Source organism: Chiloscyllium plagiosum, unplaced genomic scaffold, assembly GCF_037043375.1.
Source record: "Chiloscyllium plagiosum isolate Xiang-an unplaced genomic scaffold, Cpla_swu_hap1 HiC_scaffold_41, whole genome shotgun sequence".
NCBI lineage: Eukaryota > Metazoa > Chordata > Chondrichthyes > Orectolobiformes > Hemiscylliidae > Chiloscyllium > Chiloscyllium plagiosum.
Genome location: NW_028270179.1, coordinates 41,482,442 through 41,501,668, shown reverse-complemented (window position 1 = coordinate 41,501,668; position 19,227 = coordinate 41,482,442). Strand labels below are relative to the sequence as shown.

Here is a 19,227-nt window from a genome sequence, read left to right as displayed (position 1 = left end):
TGTAGAGGGAGCTTTACTCTGTATCTAACCCCGTGCTGTCCCTGTTCCTGGGAGTGTTTGATGGGGGGGACAGTGTAGAGTGAGCTTTACTCTGTATCTAACCCTGTGCTGTCCTGTCCCTGGGAGTGTTTGATGGGGGGACAGTGTAGAGGGAGGTTTACTCTGTATCTAACCCCGTGATGTCCCTGACCGTGTTTGTTACGGGGACAGTGTAGAGGAAGCTTTACTCTGTATCTAACCCCGTGCTGTCCCTGTCCCTGGGAGTGTTTGATGGTGGACAGTGTAGAGGGAGCTTTACTCTGTATCGAACCCCGTGCTATTCCTGTCCCTGGGAGTGTTTGATGGGGGGACAGTGTAGAGGGAGCTTTACTCTGTATCTAACCCGGTGCTGTCCCTGTCCCTGGGAGTGTTTGATGGAGGGACAGTGTAGAGGGAGCTTTACTCTGTATCTAACCCCGTGCTGTCCCTGTCCCTGGGAGTGTTTGATGGGGAGACAGTGTAGAGGAAGCTTTACTCTGTATCTAACCCCGTGCTGTCCCTGTCCCTGGGAGTGTTTGATGGGGGGACAGTGTATAGGAAGCTTTACTCTGTATCTAACCCTGTGCTGTCCCTGTCCTGGGAGTGTTTGATGGGGGGACAGTGTAGAGGGAGCTTTACTCTGTATCTAACCCTGTGCTGTCCTGTCCCTGGGAGTGTTTGATGGGGGGGACAGTGTAGAGGGAGCTTTAATTTGTATCTAACCCCGTGCTGTCCCTGTCCCTGGGAGTGTTTGATGGGGGGACAGTGTAGAGGGAGCTTTACTCTGTATCTAACCCCGTGCTGTCCCAGTCCCTGGGAGTGTTTGATAGGGGACAGTGTAGAGGGAGCTTTACTCTGTATCTAACCCCGTGCTGTCCTGTCCCTGGGAGTGTTTGATGGGGGGACAGTGTAGAGGGAGCTTTACTCTGTATTTAACCCCGTGCTGACCCTGTCTCTGGGAGTGTTTGATGGGGGGGTCAGTGTAGAGGGAGCTTTACTCTGTATCTAACCCCGTGCTGTCCCTGTCCCTGGGAGTGTTTGATGGGGTGACAGTGTAGAGAGAGCTTTACTCTGTATCTAACTCCGTGCTGTTCCTGTCCCTGGGAGTGTTTGATGGGGGGACAGTGTAGAGGGAGCTTTACTCTGTATCTAACCCCGTGCTGTCCCAGTCCCTGGGAGTGTTTGATGGGGGGACAGTGTAGAGTGAGCTTTACTCTGTATCTAACCCTGTGCTGTCCCTGTCCTGGGAGTGTTTGATGGGGGGGGACAGTGTAGAGGGAGCTTTATTCTGTATCTAACCCCGTGCTGTCCCTGTCCTGGGAGTGTTTGATGGGGGGGGACAGTGTAGAGGGAGCTTTATTCTGTATCTAACCCCGTGCTGTCCTGTCCCTGGGAGTGTTTGATGGGGGACAGTGTAGAGGGAGCTTTACTCTGTATCTAACCCCGTGCTATCCCTGTCCCTGGGAGTGTTTGATGGGCGGACAGTGTATAGGAAGCTTTACTCTGTATCTAACCCCGTGCTGTCCTGTCCCTGGGAGTGTTTGATGGGCGGACAGTGTAGAGGGAGCTTTACTCTGTATCTAACCCCGTGCTGTCCCTGTCCTGGGAGTGTTTGATGGGGGGACAGTGTAGAGAGAGCTTTACTCTGTATCTAACCCCGTGCTGTCCCTGTCCCTGGGAGTCTTAGATGGGGGGACAGTGTAGAGGGAGCTTTACTCTGTATCTAACCCCGTGCTGTCCCTGTCCCTGGGAATGTTTGATGGAGGGACAGTGTAGAGGGAGCTGTACTCTGTATCTAACCCCATGCTGTCCCTGACCCTGGGAGTGTTTGATGGGGGGACAGTGTAGAGGGAGCTTTACTCTGTATCTAACCCTGTGCTGTCCCTGTCCCTGGGAGTGTTTGATGGGGGGGACAGTGTAGAGGGAGCTGTACTCTGTATCTAACCCCATGCTGTCCCTGTCCCTGGGAGTGTTTGATGGGGGGACAGTGTAGAGGGAGCTTTATTCTGTATCTAACCCCGTGCTGTCCCTGTCCCTGGGAGTGTTTGATGGGGGGACAGTGTAGAGTGAGCTTTACTCTGTATCTAACCCCATGCTGTCCCTGTCCCTGGGAGTGTTTGATGGGGGGACAGTGTAGAGTGAGCTTTACCTTCAGTTGAAGAGTGGAAGTTGACCTGTACTTTGAATGTGAAAGAGTTGAGTGGGAGTTAGTTTCAGTTTCAAGAAATTGCAAACAGCGTCACCCTGTATCTAATTCTGTCCTGTATAACCGTCACGGAGACTCATCGAGATGTGCTGGGCACCAAGACAGGCCCTTCGGCCCACCCCGCCCGTGCTGACCATGATATCCCTAACCTAACCCAGTCCCCGTTTGCCAGCACTTGGCCCCTATCCCTCTAACCCCTTCCTGTTCCCCTCCCCATCCACCTTTTCAATGTTGGCATTGCCCCAGCCCCCACCACTTCCTCTGGCAGCTCGGCCCACACACGCACCACCCTCTGGGGGATAAAGTTACCCCTTTTCAATCTTTCCCCTCTCCCCCTCTATTTCTGGATTCTCCCCCACCCCAGGGGGAAAAGACCTTGTCTATTTACCCTATCCATGTCTCCCCTCATGATGTTATAAACCTCTATAAGGTCACCCCCTCAGTCTCCCCCACCCCAGGGGGAAAAGACCTTGTCTATTTACCCTATCCATGTCCCCCTCATGATGTTATAAACCTCTATAAGGTCACCCCCTCAGTCTCCCCCACCCCAGGGGGAAAAGACCTTGTCTATTTACCCTATCCATGTCCCCCCCTCATGATGTTATAAACCTCTATAAGGTCACGCCCTCAGTCTCCCCCACCCCAGGGGGAAAAGACCTTGTCTATTTACCCTATCCATGTCCCCCCCTCATGATGTTATAAACCTCTATAAGGTCACCCCCTCAGTCTCCCCCACCCCAGGGGGAAAAGACCTTGTCTATTTACCCTATCCATGTCCCCCTCATGATGTTATAAACCTCTATAAGGTCACCCCCTCAGTCTCCCCCACCCCAGGGGGAAAAGACCTTGTCTATTTACCCTATCCATGTCCTCCCTCATGATGTTATAAACCTCTATAAGGTAACCCCCTCAGTCTCCCCCACCCCAGGGGGAAAAGACCTTGTCTATTTACCCTGTCCATGTCCCCCTCATGATGTTATAAACCTCTATAAGGTCACCCCCTCAGTCTCCCCCACCCCAGAGGGGAAAAGACCTTGTCTATTTACCATATCCATGTCCCCCCTCATGATGTTATAAACCTCTATAAGGTCACCCCCTCAGTCTCTCCCACCCCAGGGGGAAAAGACCTTGTCTATTTACCCTATCCATGTCCCCCTCATGATGTTATAAACCTCTATAAGGTCACCCCCTCAGTCTCCCCCACCCCAGGGGGAAAAGACCTTGTCTATTTACCCTATCCATGTCCCCCTCATGATGTTATAAACCTCTATAAGGTCACCCCCTCAGTCTCCGACACTCCAGGGAAAACAGCCCCGGCCTCTCCCTGCAGCTCAGACCCTCCAACATCCTCGTAAATCATTTTCCGAACCCTCTCCCAACATCCTTCCTGTCGCGGGGAGACCGGAATCACACACAGTATTCCAAAAGTGGCCTCACCAATGTCCGAATGAATGCTCCTATCCCTGGGAATGTAACGATCCCCGAAACACTGCTGTGACTCACAGCATTCTGACCCATCCCCCTCAATCCGTGTCCCTCCCTCTGGGTCTCTCCCCCATCCCCCTCAATCCGTGTCCCTCCCTCCCTCTGGGTCTCTCCCCCATCCCCCTCAATCCGTGTCCCTCCCTCCCTCTGGGTCTCTCCCCCACCCCCCTCAATCCCTGTCCCTCCCTCCCTCTGGGTCTCTCCCCCACCCCCCTCAATCCCTGTCCCTCCCTCCCTCTGGGTCTCTCCCCCACCCCCCTCAATCCGTGTCCCTCCCTCCCTCTGGATCTCTCCCCCATCCCCCTCAATCCGTGTCCCTCCCTCCCTCTGGGTCTCTCCCCCATCCCCCTCAATCCCTGTCCCTCCCTCCCTCTGGGTCTCTCCCCCACCCCCCTCAATCCGTGTCCCTCCCTCCCTCTGGGTCTCTCCCCCATCCCCCTCAATCCGTGTCCCCCCCTCCCTCTGGATCTCTCCCCCACCCCCCTCAATCCGTGTCCCTCCCTCCCTCTGGGTCTCTCCCCCATCTCCCTCAATCCGTGTCCCCCCCCTCCCTCTGGGTCTCTCCCCCATCCCCCTCAATCCGTGTCCCTCCCTCCCTCTGGGTCTCTCCCCCATCCCCCTCAATCCGTGTCCCTCCCTCCCTCTGGGTCTCTCCCCCATCCCCCTCAATCCCTGTCCCTCTGGGTCTCTCCCCCACCCCCCTCAATCCCTGTCCCTCCCCCCTCTGGGTCTCTCCCTCATCTCCCTCAATCCGTGTCCCTCCCTCCCTCTGGGTCACTCCCCCATCGCCCTCAATCCCTGTCCCTCCCTCCCTCTGGGTCTCTCCCCCATCCCCCTCAATCCCTGTCCCTCCCTCCCTCTGGGTCTCTCCCCCACCCCCCTCAATCCGTGTCCCTCCCTCCCTCTGGGTCTCTCCCCCACCCCCCTCAATCCCTGTCCCTCCCTCCCTCTGGGTCTCTCCCCCATCCCCCTCAATCCGTGTCCCTCCCTCCCTCTGGGTCTCTCCCCCACCCCCCTCAATCCGTGTCCCTCCCTCCCTCTGGGTCTCTCCCCCATCCCCCTCAATCCGTGTCCCTCCCTCTGGGACTCTCCCCCACCCCCTCAATCCGTGTCCCTCCCTCCCTCTGGGTCTCTCCCCCATCCCCCTCAATCCGTGTCCCCCCCTCCCTCTGGGTCTCTCCCCCACCCCCCTCAATCCGTGTCCCTCCCTCCCTCTGGGTCTCTCCCCCACCCCCCTCAATCCGTGTCCCTCCCTCCCTCTGGGTCTCTCCCCCATCCCCCTCAATCCCTGTCCCTCCCTCCCTCTGGGTCTCTCCCCCATCCCCCTCAATCCGTGTCCCTCCCTCCCTCTGGGTCTCTCCCCCATCCCCCTCAATCCGTGTCCCCCCCTCCCTCTGGGTCTCTCCCCCATCCCCCTCAATCCGTGTCCCCCCCTCCCTCTGGGTCTCTCCCCCATCCCCCTCAATCCGTGTCCCCCCCTCCCTCTGGGTCTCTCCCCCATCCCCCTCAATCCGTGTCCCTCCCTCCCTCCCTCTGGGTCTCTCCCCCACCCCCCTCAATCCGTGTCCCTCCCTCCCTCTGGGTCTCACCCCCACCCCCCTCAATCCGTGTCCCTCCCTCCCTCTGGGTCTCTCCCCCATCGCCCTCAATCCGTGTCCCTCCCTCCCTCTGGGTCTCTCCCCCACCCCCCTCAATCCGGGTCCCTCCCTCCCTCCCTCTGAGTCTCTCCCCCACCCCCCTCAATCCGGGTCCCTCCCTCCCTCCCTCTGGGTCTCTCCCCCATCCCCCTCAATCCGTGTCCCTCCCTCCCTCTGGGTCTCTCCCCCACCCCCTCAATCCCTGTCCCTCCCTCCCTCTGGGCCTGTCCCCCACCCCCCTCAATCCCTGTCCCTCCCTCCCTCTGGGTCTCTCCCCCACCCCCCCTCAATCCCTGTCCCTCCCTCCCCCTGGGTCTCTCCCCCATCCCCCTCAATCCCTGTCCCCCCCTCCCTCTGGGTCTCTCCCCCATCCCCCTCAATCCGTGTCCCTCCCTCCCTCTGGGTCTCTCCCCCATCCCCCTCAATCCGTGTCCCTCCCTCTGGGTCTCTCCCCCACCCCCTCAATCCGTGTCCCTCCCTCCCTCTGGGTCTCTCCCCCATCCCCCTCAATCCGTGTCCCTCCCTCCCTCTGGGTCTCTCCCCCACCCCCCTCAATCCGTGTCCCTCCCTCTGGGTCTCTCCCCCACCCCCCTCAATCCGTGTCCCCCCCTCCCTCTGGGTCTCTCCCCCATCGCCCTCAATCCGTGTCCCCCCCTCCCTCTGGGTCACTCCCCCATCCCCCTCAATCCCTGTCCCTCCCTCCCTCTGGGTCTCTCCCCCATCCCCCTCAATCCGTGTCCCCCCCTCCCTCTGGGTCTCTCCCCCACCCCCCACAATCCGTGTCCCTCCCTCCCTCTGGGTCTCTCCCCCACCCCCCTCAATCCGTGTCCCTCCCTCCCTCCCTCTGGGTCTCTCCCCCATCCCCCTCAATCCGTGCCCCTCCCTCTGGGTCTCTCCCCCACCCCCCTCAATCCCTGTCCCTCCCTCCCTCTGGGTCTCTCCCCCATCCCCCTCAATCCCTGTCCCTCCCTCCCTCTGGGTCTCTCCCCCACCCCCCTCTATCCATGTCCCTCCCTCCCTCTGGGTCTCTCCCCCATCCCCCTCAATCCCTGTCCCTCCCTCCCTCTGGGTCTCTCCCCCATCCCCCTCAATCCCTGTCCCCCCCTCCCTCTGGATCTCACCCACATCCCCCTCAATCCGTGTCCCTCCCTCCCTCTGGGTCTCTCCCCCATCGCCCTCAATCCCTGTCCCTCCCTCCCTCTGGGTCTCTCCCCCACCCCCCTCAATCCGTGTCCCTCCCTCCCTCTGGGTCTCTCCCCCACCCCCCTCAATCCGTGTCCCTCCCTCCCTCTGGGTCTCTCCCCCATCGCCCTCAATCCCTGTCCCTCCCTCCCTCTGGGTCTCTCCCCCACCCCCCTCAATCCGTGTCCCTCCCTCCCTCTGGGTCTCTCCCCCACCCCCCTCAATCCCTGTCCCCCCCTCCCTCTGGGTCTCTCCCCCACCCCCCTCAATCCCTGTCCCCCCCTCCCTCTGGATCTCACCCCCATCCCCCTCAATCCGTGTCCCTCCCTCCCTCTGGGTCTCTCCCCCATCGCCCTCAATCCGTGTCCCTCCCTCCCTCTGGGTCTCTCCCCCACCCCCCTCAATCCGTGTCCCTCCCTCCCTCTGGGTCTCTCCCCCACCCCCCTCAATCCGTGTCCCTCCCTCCCTCTGGGTCTCTCCCCCACCCCCCTCAATCCGTGTCCCTCCCTCCCTCTGGGTCTCTCCCCCACCCCCCTCAATCCGTGTCCCTCCCTCCCTCTGGGTCTCTCCCCCACCCCCCTCAATCCGTGTCCCTCCCTCCCTCTGGGTCTCTCCCCCACCCCCCTCAATCCGTGTCCCTCCCTCCCTCTGGGTCTCTCCCCCACCCCCCTCAATCCGTGTCCCTCCCTCCCTCTGGGTCTCTCCCCCACCCCCCTCAATCCCTGTCCCTCCCTCTGGGTCTCTCCCCCACCCCCCTCAATCCCTGTCCCTCCCTCCCTCTGGGTCTCTCACTGACCGCTGGGGGATGGGGGGTGGTGGGTGGTTGACGTGTAGTTGGCCGCGTGTGTGTGTGGGGGGGGGGGGGAGGGGCAGAGTGTTGCGGTACGTCACGGCCAACATCAGTGGGTGGTGCCTGCCCCCCCCGGCTGGGGTTGGCGGTGCCCGCGGCCGGTGGGCACCGATTATCCCGGCGGTTGTTTGTGTTTTTTTTGCCTCCCCCCCCCCCCCTGACGCCGTTCCAATCTCCGTCTCCCCCCTCCCCCCGCTACAGGTGATCGGAGATCGCGGGAGGCACCGAGAGCGCCGTTCGGTGGCCGGGGGTGGGGGGGGGGGGCGTGGGGCGGCCATGACAGTGCGGCCTCCATTCTCCCCCGCCCTCCTCCTCGTGCTGTGGGCGGCAGGGAGCCAGGCCAGCTGCTTCACGGGCACGGCCAACGAGTGCCGGCAAGCCAGCCCGGTGCCCGGCGCTGACCTGGCCGGGGAAGGCTACGACGTGGTGAGGCTGCGCCGGACGGGGGCCTTCGCGGTGGACGTCCGGACCTGGCGGCGCCGGGACGGCACCTGCACCCTGTGCCGCAACTCCCAGATGGAGGGGGCGCCGCAGCGCCTGCCCCGGCAGGTGACCGACTGGAGGGCGCGGCCGGCGTGCCAGCGCCACCTCAGCAGCCAGCTCTACGAGTCGGTGGGCGAGCTGGAGGACTCGGGCGCCGCGGTGGTGGACCAGTCCTGGAGCGCCGGCCTGGACGTCAACCTGAAGCCGGAGACGGGCGCCAAGCTGAGGGTGGTGGGCACCAAATCCAAGATGGCGGAGTTCGCCCGGCGCCGCAGCTCCTCGGACCGCTACAGCTTCACCGCCCACACCTTCCAGTGCCGGCTGTACGAGTTCCGGCTGGTCCACCGGCCGCGGCCCTCCGCCCAGTTCCTGCGGCTGGCCCGCGGCCTCCCGCGGCGCCCGGGGCCCTCCGCCCGCTTCTTCTACCAGCGCTTCCTGCGCACCTACGGCACCCACTACATCAGCGGGGTGCACCTGGGCGGCCGTCTCCGTGACGTCACCGCCCTCCGGACCTGCCAGGTGGCGACGGAGAGTCAGACCGTGGAGGAGGTGGGTCACCGGGGGGGGGGGGGGGGGGGGGGCCGGAGGGGGAGGGGGGTGGGCGGGGGTCAGCTCCATCCGTTCCCCCTTCCCCTGGCACACGCCGGCCTCAGGGTGTAACCCTCAGCTCCCACCGCGGCCCACTCCCAACAGCCAGAGGGTCACCGTATCCCCACACCCCCGTACCCCCACACCCGCGTACCCCCACAACCCCATAACCCCACATTCGTGTACCCCCACATTCCCATGTCCCCCCACCCCCGTATCCCCACACCCCCATATCCGCACACCCCCGTATCCGCACACTCCCGTATCCACACACCCCTGTATCCCCACACCCCCATATCCGCACTCCTCCCGTATCCGCACACTCCCGTATCCACACACCCCTGTATCCCCACACCCCCATATCCGCACTCCCCCCGTATCCGCACACTCCCGTATCCACACACCCCAGTATCCCCACACCCCCATATCCGCACTCCCCCCGTATCCGCACACTCCCGTATCCACACACCCCTGTATCCCCACACCCCCATAATCCCAAACCCCCATATCTGCACACTCCATATCCACACACCCAGTATCCGCAACCCCCGTATCCACACTCCCCTGTATCCCCACACCCCCATAACTCCTCACACCCACATATCCTCACACCCCCATATCCTCACACCCCCATATCCTCACACCCACATATCCTCACACCCCCATATCCTCACACCCCCATATCCTCAACACCACCATATACCGACACCCCGGTATCCCCACACCCCCGTACACCCACATCCCCATATCCCCACACCCCATATCCCCACACCCCCGTGCCCCCACACCCCCGTACCCCCACACCCCCGTATCCGCACACCCCCCGTATCCCCACACCCCTGTACACCCACATATTCCCACATCCCCATATCCCCACACTCCCATATCCCCACACCCCCATATCCCCACACCCCCATATCCCCACACCCCCATACCCCCACACCCACATATCCCCACATCCCCATATCCGCACACCCCCGTATACCCACACCCCCATATCCTCACACCTCCGTATCCACACACCCCTGTATCCCCACACCCCCATATCCGCACTCCTCCCGTATCCGCACACTCCCGTATCCACACACCCCTGTATCCCCACACCCCCATATCCGCACTCCCCCCGTATCCCCACACTCCCATACCCCCACACCTCCGTACACCCACACCCCCATATCCCCACACCTCCGTATCCCCACACCCACATATCCTCACACCCTCATATCCCCACACCCGCATACCCTCACACCCCCATAACCCCACAACCAGGTATCCCCACGCCCCCATAACCCCACATATGCATACCCCCACACCCGCATAACCCTACACCCCCATAGCCCCACACTCCCATAACCCCACATCCGCGTACCACCACACCCTCACATCCCCAATCCCTCATATACACACACCTCCATACCCCCAACACATCCATATCCCCACACCCGCGTACCCTCACACTCCCATAACCAGGTATCCCCACACCCCCATAACCCTACATATGCATACCCCCACACCAGCATAACCCCACACCCACATATCCCCACAACCCAATAACCCCACACACGCGTACCCCCACACCCTCACATCCCCAATCCCCCATATACACACACCTTCATACCCCCACACTCTCAGATCCCCAACACGCCCATATCCCCAACACCCCATATCCCCACATCCCCAAAACCCCACACCCCCATATCCCCACACCCCCATATCCCCACACCCTCATATCCCCACACCCCCATATCCCCACACCCCCATATCCCCACATCCCCATATCCCCACACCCCCATATCCCCACACCCTCATATCCCCACACCCTCATATCCCCACACCCCCATATCCCCACACCCCCATATCCCCACATCCCCATATCCCCACACTCCCATATCCTCAACACCCCCATATCCTCACATCCCCATACCCCCACACTCCCATATCCTCAACACCCCCATATCCTCAACACCCCAATATCCCCACACCCCGGTATCCCCACACCCCCATACACCCACACCCCCATATCCCTACACCCCATATCCCCAAACCACCATATCCCCACAACCCCGTATCTGCACACCCCCGTATCCCCACACCCCCATATCCACACATCCCCGTATCCCCACACCCCCGTACACCCACACCCTCGTACACCCACACCCTCATATTCCCACACCTCCATATCCCCGTATCCCCACACACAGAGAGAGAGAGTGAGACACAGAGAGATACAGACAGAGAGTGAGACACAGAGGGATACAGAGAGAGAGAGTGAGACAGAGAGAGATACAGAGAGAGAGTGAGACACAGAGAGATACAGAGAAAGAGTGAGACACAGAGAGATACAGAGAGAGAGTGTGGGACAGAGAGATACAGAGAGAGAGAGTGAGACACAGAGAGATACAGAGAGTGAGACACAGAGAGAGAGAGTGAGACACAGAGACACAGAGAGAGAGAGTGAGACACAGAGATACAGAGAGAGAGAGTGAGACACAAAAAGATACAGAGAGAGAGAGAGACACAGAGAGATACAGAGAGAGAGAGTGAGACACAGAGGGATACAGAGAGAGAGTGTGAGACACAGAGAGATACAGAGAGAGAGAGTGTGAGACAGAGAGAGATTCAGAGAGAGAGAGTGAGACACAGAGATACAGAGAGAGTGATACAGAGGGATACAGAGAGAGTGTGTGAGACACAGAGGGATTCAGAGAGAAAGAGTGAGACAGAGAGAGATACAGAGAGAGAGTGAGACAGAGAGAGCTACAGAGAGCTACAGAGAGAGAGTGAGACACAGAGAGATACAGAGAGAGAGAGTGAGACAGAGGGATACAGAGAGAGTGTGTGAGACAGAGAGAGATACAGAGAGAGAGAGTGAGACACAGAGAGATACAGAGAGAGAGTGAGAGACAGAGAGATACAGACAGAAAGTGAGACACAGAGGGATACAGAGAGAGAGAGTGAGACAGAGAGAGATACAGAGAGAGTGAGACACAGAGATACAGAGAGAGTGTGAGACAGAGAGAGATACAGAGAGAGAGACACAGAGAGATACAGAGAGAGAGTGAGACACAGACAGATACAGAGAGAGAGAGAGTGTGAGACACAGAGAGATAGAGAGAGAGTGTGAGACAGAGAGAGATATAGAGAGAGAGTGAGACAGAAACAGATACAGAGAAAGAGTGAGACACAGAGAGATACAGAGAGAGAGTGTGGGACAGAGAGATACAGAGAGAGAGAGTGAGACACAGAGAGATACAGAGAGTGAGACACAGAGAGAGAGAGTGAGACACAGAGATAAAGAGAGAGAGAGTGAGACACAAAAAGATACAGAGAGAGAGTGAGACACAGAGAGATAAAGAGAGAGAGAGTGTGAGACACAGAGAGGTAAAGAGAGAGAGTGAGACACAGAGAGATACAGAGAGAGAGTGAGACAGAGAGAGATACAGAGAGAGAGTGAGACACAGAGAGATACAGAGAGAGAGAGTGAGACACAGGGATACAGAGAGAGTGTGTGAGACAGAGAGAGATACAGAGAGAGAGAGTGAGACACAGAGAGATACAGAGAGAGAGTGAAAGACAGAGAGATACAGACAGAGAGTGAGACACAGAGGGATACAGAGAGAGAGAGAGTGAGACAGAGAGAGATACAGAGAGAGTGAGACACAGAGATACAGAGAGAGTGTGAGACAGAGAGAGATACAGAGAGAGAGACACAGAGAGATACAGAGAGAGAGTGAGACACAGACAGATACAGAGAGAGAGAGAGTGTGAGACACAGAGAGATAGAGAGAGAGTGTGAGACACAGAGAGAGATACAGAGAGAGTGTGAGACAGAGAGAGATACAGAGAGAGAGTGAGACAGAAACAGATACAGAGAAAGAGTGAGACACAGAGAGATACAGAGAGAGAGTGTGGGACAGAGAGATACAGAGAGAAAGAGTGAGATACAGAGAGTGAGACACAGAGAGAGAGAGTGAGACACAGAGATAAAGAGAGAGAGAGTGAGACACAAAAAGATACAGAGAGAGAGTGAGACACAGAGAGATAAAGAGAGAGAGAGTGTGAGACACAGAGAGGTAAAGAGAGAGAGTGAGACACAGAGAGATACAGAGAGAGAGTGAGACAGAGAGAGATACAGAGAGAGTGAGACACAGAGATACAGAGAGAGAGTGTGAGACAGAGAGAGATACAGAGAGAGAGACACAGAGAGATACAGAGAGAGAGTGAGACACAGACAGATACAGAGAGAGAGAGAGTGTGAGACACAGAGAGATAGAGAGAGAGTGTGAGACACAGAGAGAGATACAGAGAGAGTGTGAGACAGAGAGAGATACAGAGAGAGAGTGAGACAGAAACAGATACAGAGAGAGAGTGTGAGACAGAGAGATACAGAGAGAGTGAGACACAGAGAGAGATACAGAGAGAGAGTGTGAGACACGAAGCGATACAGAGAGAGTGTGAGGCACAGAGAGATACAGAGGTAGAGAGTGAGACACAGAGAGATAGAGAGAGAGTGTGAGACACAGAGAGATATAGAGAGAGAGTGTGAGACACAGAGAGATACAGAGAGAGAGATTGAGACAGAAACAGATACAGAGAGAGAGTGTGAGACAGAGAGAGATACAGAGAGAGAGTGTGAGACACAGAGATACAGAGAGAGAGAGTGTGGGACAGAGATATACAGAGAGAGTGTGTGAGACACAAGTGGATACAGAGAGAGAGAGTGAGACACAGAGAGATACAGAGAGAGAGTGTGAGACAGAGAGAGTGTGAGACAGAGAGAGATACAGAGAGAGAGAGAGTGAGACAGAGAGAGAGAGTGAGACACAGAGAGGTACAGAGAGAGAGTGTGAGACACAGAGATACAGAGAGAGAGAGTGTGGGACAGAGATATACAGAGAGAGTGTGTGAGACACAAGTGGATACAGAGAGAGAGAGTGAGACACAGAGAGATACAGAGAGAGAGTGTGAGACAGAGAGAGTGTGAGACAGAGAGAGATACAGAGAGAGAGAGTGAGACACAGAGAGAGAGTGAGACACAGAGAGGTACAGAGAGAGAGTGTGAGACACAGAGAGTGAGACAGAGAGAGAGAGAGTGAGACAGAGAGAGAGTGTGAGACAGAGAGAGATACAGAGGGAGAGTGTGAGATACAGAGATACAGAGAGAGAGTGTGAGACACAGAGAGTGAGACAGAGAGAGAGAGTGAGACAGAGAGAGAGTGTGAGACAGAGAGAGATACAGAGAGAGAGAGTGAGACACAGAGAGAGAGTGAGACACAGAGAGGTACAGAGAGAGAGTGTGAGACACAGAGAGATACAGAGAGAGAGAGTGAGACAGAGACAGATACAGAGAGAGAGTGTGAGACACAGAGATACAGAGAGAGAGCGTGGGACAGAGATATACAGAGAGAGTGTGTGAGACACAAGTGGATACAGAGAGAGAGAGTGAGACACAGAGAGATACAGAGAGAGAGTGTGAGACAGAGAGAGTGTGAGACAGAGAGAGATACAGAGAGAGTGAGACACAGAGAGAGAGTGAGACACAGAGAGGTACAGAGAGAGAGTGTGAGACACAGAGAGATACAGAGAGAGTGTGTGAGACACAGAGAGAGAGAGTGTGAGACAGAGAGAGATACAGAGAGAGAGTGAGTGAGACACAGAAGGATACAGAGAGAGAGAGTGAGACAGAGAGAGAGATACAGAGAGAGAGAGAGAGAGTGAGACAGAGAGAGATACAGAGAGAGAGTGTGAGACAGAGAGTGATACAGAGAGAGAGAGTGAGACACATGGGGATACAGAGAGAGAATGTGAGACACAGAGAGATATATATAGAGAGAGAGTGAGACAGAGAGAGATACAGAGAGAGAGAGAGTGAGACAGAGAGAGAGTGTGAGACAGAGAGGTACAGAGAGAGAGTGTGAGACAGAGAGAGATACAGAGAGAATGTGAGACAGAGAGAGATACAGAGAGAGAGTGTGAGACAGAGAGAGATACAGAGAGAGTGTGAGACACAGAGAGATACAGAGAGAGAGTGTGAGACAGAGAGTGATACAGAGAGAGAGAGTGAGACACAGAGAGATACAGAGAGAGAGAGAGTGTGAGACAGAGAGAGATACAGAGAGAGTGTGAGACACAGAGCGATACAGAGAGAGAGTGAGACAGAGAGAGATACAGAGAGATAGAGTGAGACAGAGGGATACAGAGACAAAGTGGGACAGAGAGAGATACAGAGAGAGTGTGAGACAGAGAGAGATACAGAGAGAGAGAGAGAGAGAGAGTGAGACAGAGAAAGGTACAGAGAGAGTGTGAGACACAGAGCGATACAGAGAGAGAGTGAGACAGAGAGAGATACAGAGAGATAGAGTGAGACAGAGGGATACAGAGACAAAGTGGGACAGAGAGAGATACAGAGAGAGTGTGAGACAGAGAGAGATACAGAGAGAGAGAGAGAGTGAGACACAGAGAGATACAGAGACAGAGTGGGACAGAGAAAGATACAGAGAGAGTGTGAGACAGAGAGAGATCCAGAGAGAGTGTGGGACAGAGAGAGATACAGAGAGAGAGAGTGAGACACAGAGAGAGAGTGAGACACAGAGAGGTACAGAGAGAGAGTGTGAGACACAGAGAGTGAGACAGAGAGAGAGAGAGTGAGACAGAGAGAGAGTGTGAGACAGAGAGAGATACAGAGGGAGAGTGTGAGATACAGAGATACAGAGAGAGAGTGTGAGACACAGAGAGTGAGACAGAGAGAGAGAGTGAGACAGAGAGAGAGTGTGAGACAGAGAGAGATACAGAGAGAGAGAGTGAGACACAGAGAGAGAGTGAGACACAGAGAGGTACAGAGAGAGAGTGTGAGAGAGAGAGTGAGACAGAGACAGATACAGAGAGAGAGTGTGAGACACAGAGATACAGAGAGAGAGCGTGGGACAGAGATATACAGAGAGAGTGTGTGAGACACAAGTGGATACAGAGAGAGAGAGTGAGACACAGAGAGATACAGAGAGAGAGTGTGAGACAGAGAGAGTGTGAGACAGAGAGAGATACAGAGAGAGTGAGACACAGAGAGAGAGTGAGACACAGAGAGGTACAGAGAGAGAGTGTGAGACACAGAGAGATACAGAGAGAGTGTGTGAGACACAGAGAGAGAGAGTGTGAGACAGAGAGAGATACAGAGAGAGAGTGAGTGAGACACAGAGAGATACTGAGAGATAGTGTGAGACAGAGGGATACAGAGAGAGAGAGTGAGACACAGAGAGAGATACAGAGAGAGAGAGTGAGACACATAGAGAGATACAGAGAGAGAGTGTGAGACACAGAGAGATACAGAGAGAGCGTGAGACAGAAAGAGATACAGAGAGAGAGTGAGACACAGAGAGATACAGAGAGAGATTGAGACACAGAGCTACAGAGAGAGTGAGACAGAAAGAGATACAGAGAGAGAGTGAGAGACAGAGAGATACAGAGGGAGAGTGTGAGACAGAGAGAGTTACAGAGAGAGTGTGAGACAGAGAGAGATACAGAGAGAGTGTGAGATAGAGAGTGATACAGAGAGAGAGTGTGAGACAGAGGGATACAGAGAGAGAGAGTGAGACACAGAGAGATACAGAGAGAGAGTGTGAGACACAGAGAGATACAAAGAGAGTGTGAGACAGAGAGAGATACAGAGAGAGAGAGTGAGACAGAGAGAGATACAGAGAGAGAGTGTGAGACAGAGAGATACAGAGGGAGAGTGTGAGACAGAGAGAGTTACAGAGAGAGTGTGAGACAGAGAGAGATACAGAGAGAGTGTGAGACAGAGAGAGATACAGAGAGAGAGTGTGAGACACAGAGAGAGAGAGTGAGATACAGAGAGAGAGAGAGTGAGACAGAGAGATACAGAGAGAGAGTGTGAGACACAGAGAGAGAGAGTGAGATACAGAGAGAGAGAGAGTGAGACAGAGAGATACAGAGAGAGTGTGAGACAGAGAGAGCTACAGAGAGAGAGTGAGACACAGAGAGATACAGAGAGAGTGGGACACAGAGAGACACAGAGAGAGAGTGAGACACAGAGAGATACAGAGAGAGTGTGAGACAGAGAGAGCTACAGAGAGAGAGAGTGAGACAGAGAGAGATACAGAGAGAGAGTGAGATACAGAGAGATACAGAGAGAGAGAGTGAGACAGAGAGAGCTACAGAGAGAGAGTGTGGGACACAGAGAGATACAGAGAGATACAGAGAGAGAGAGTGAGATACAGAGAGATACAGAGAGAGAGTGGGACACAGAGAGAGAGTGTGAGAGACGCTGACACAGAGACCCGGAGATGAATGCTCCCTCTGGTGTGGTACTGCTTTCAGGTCAAGGACTGCCTGGACATCGAGGCCGAGGCGAAGATGGGCACCAAGGTGCAGGCAGACGCCAAGTACCACGCCTGCCAGGAGGCCCGTGCCAAGCTGTCGGGCCAGCGGAGCTTCAGCCAGGAGTACAGCGACCGGCAGGTGGAGGTGACCGGGGGGCCCATCGGGGCAGCGGCCGCCGACCTGCTCCTCTCGCCCGGGCAGGCCTCCGACTTCGGCGCCTGGCTCTCGGGCCTGGCCGGCCAGCCGGGGGTGATCTACCACGTGCTGGAGCCCCTGCACCACCTGCTGCCGGGGGGTCCGGCCGAGCCCCGGCGCCGCCAGCTGCGCCGGGAGCTGGAGGCCTACATCCTGGGCCACGCCGAGGCCGGGGAGGGCCGCAACTGCTCGGGCCGGTGCCGCCGCGGCTCGGCGCCCGATCCCCGGCAGCCGTGCTCCTGCCGCTGCCGCCAGACCCAGGAGGTGGACGGCCTGTGCTGCCCGCGGGGGAAGGGCTGGGGCCTGCTGGAGGTGACGGTGACCCGAGGCCGGGACCTGTGGGGCGACTACGCGGGCAGCACCGACGCCTACGTGCGGGCCCGGTACCGCCCGGCGACCGGCCCCGAGCTGTTGGCAACCACCGCGGTGGTGCCCAACAACAACAACCCAGAGTGGGGGGTGACCCTGCGGCTGGGGGAGGTGCAGCTGGGGCCCGAGGAGGGGGAGGGGGGCCCCGGCCTGACGGTCGAGTGCTGGGACCGGGACCACGGCTACGACGACGACCTGCTGGGCTCCTGCCAGCCCCAGCCGCTGGCAGCCGGACGGCACCCCCACGTCTGCTACTTCAGCTATGGCAGCCTCTCCCTCGAGGTGAGCCTGAGCTGCGGGCCCCACCTGGGGGGAAGCCGCTGCCGCCAATACGTGCCCCAGCCCCCTCCCTCCGGGGCTGGTGGGGGAGGGGGGGGGCAGGGCCGGGGCGCTGAGGCTGAGGCTCTGAACCGCGGCCAACTCCCCTCCAGGAGGCCGTCTGGCCCTCAAATTCCCACCCTCGCCCTTCCCAGAGGGTAGGCCTCAGGCCTGAACCACCACACCCTCCTTCCCCAGAGTGTAGGCCTCAGGTCTGAACTATCACACCCTCCCTCCCCAGAATGTAGGCCTCAGGCCTGAACTACCACACCCTCCCTCCCCAGAGTGTAGGCCTCAGGCCTGAACTACCACACCCTCCCCTCCCCAGAGGGTAGGCCTCAGCCCCGAACTACCACGCCCTCTCCATCCCAGAGTGTCGGCCTCGGGCCTGAACTACCATGCCCTCTCCATCCCAGAGTGTAGGCCTCAGGCCTGAACTACCACGCCCTCTCCATCCCAGAGTGTCAGCATCAGGCCTGAACTACCATGCCCTCTCCATCCCAGAGTGTAGGCCTCAGGCCTGAACTACCATGCCCTCTCCATCCCAGAGTGTCGGCCTCAGGCCTGAACTACCATGCCCTCTCCATCCCAGAGTGTCGGCCTCAGGCCTGAACTACCACGCCCTCTCCTTCCCAGAGTGTAGGCCTCAGGCCTGAACTACCATGCCCTCTCCATCCCAGAGTGTCGGCCTCAGCCCCGAACTACCATGCCCTCTCCATCCCAGAGTGTAGGCCTCAGGCCTGAACTACCATGCCCTCTCCATCCCAGAGTGTCGGCCTCAGCCCCGAACTACCACGCCCTCTCCATCCCAGAGTGTCAGCATCAGGCCTGAACTACCATGCCCTCTCCATCCCAGAGTGTCGGCCTCAGGCCTGAACTACCACACCCTCTCCATCCCAGAGTGTAGGCCTCAGGCCTGAAATACCATGCCCTCTCCATCCCAGAGTGTCGGCCTCAGGCCTGAACTACCATGCCCTCTCCATCCCAGAGTGTAGGCCTCAGGCCTGAACTACCATGCCCTCTCCATCCCAGAGTGTAGGCCTCAGGCCTGAACTACCATGCCCTCTCCATCCCAGAGTGTCGGCCTCGGGCCTGAACTACCATGCCCTCTCCATCCCAGAGTGTTGGCCTCAGGCCTGAACTACCATGCCCTCTCCATCCCAGAGTGTCGGCCTCAGGCCTGAACTACCATGCCCTCTCCATCCCAGAGTGTCGGCCTCAGGCCTGAACTACCATGCCCTCTCCATCCCAGAGTGTCGGCCTCAGGCCTGAACTACCATGCCCTCTCCATCCCAGAGTGTCGGCCTCAGGCCTGAACTAACATGCCCTCTCCATCCCAGAGTGTCGGCCTCAGGCCTGAACTACCATGCCCTCTCCATCCTAGGGTGTCGGCCTCAGGCCTGAACTACCATGCCCTCTCCATCCCAGAGTGTCGGCCTCAGGCCTGAACTACCATGCCCTCTCCATCCCAGAGTGTCGGCCTCAGGCCTGAACTACCATGCCCTCTCCATCCTAGGGTGTCGGCCTCAGGCCTGAACTACCATGCCCTCTCCATCCCAGAG

At 57.6% G+C, this 19,227-nt stretch overlaps 1 protein-coding gene across 2 annotated transcripts in view; it reads left to right on the top strand.

The window, feature by feature from the left end:
- Nucleotides 1-19,227, top strand: part of LOC122545650 (perforin-1-like) — a 52,984-nt gene that overhangs the window by 33,384 nt on the left and 373 nt on the right. The window contains exons 2-4 of one of the 2 annotated variants that reach the window (XR_015754055.1): nt 7,580-8,410; nt 16,781-17,877; nt 18,008-19,227. The exon at nt 18,008-19,227 is cut by the window's right edge and continues 373 nt beyond it. Coding sequence is in view for 1 of the 2 variants with exons in the window: in XM_087981916.1 (XP_087838042.1) it covers nt 7,655-8,410; nt 16,781-17,827 (1,803 nt within the window). In the remaining variant the exon portion in view is untranslated. Of the gene's footprint in view, nt 1-7,579; nt 8,411-16,780 lie in introns of both variants that reach the window. The other variant, XM_087981916.1, reaches the window with a different exon arrangement.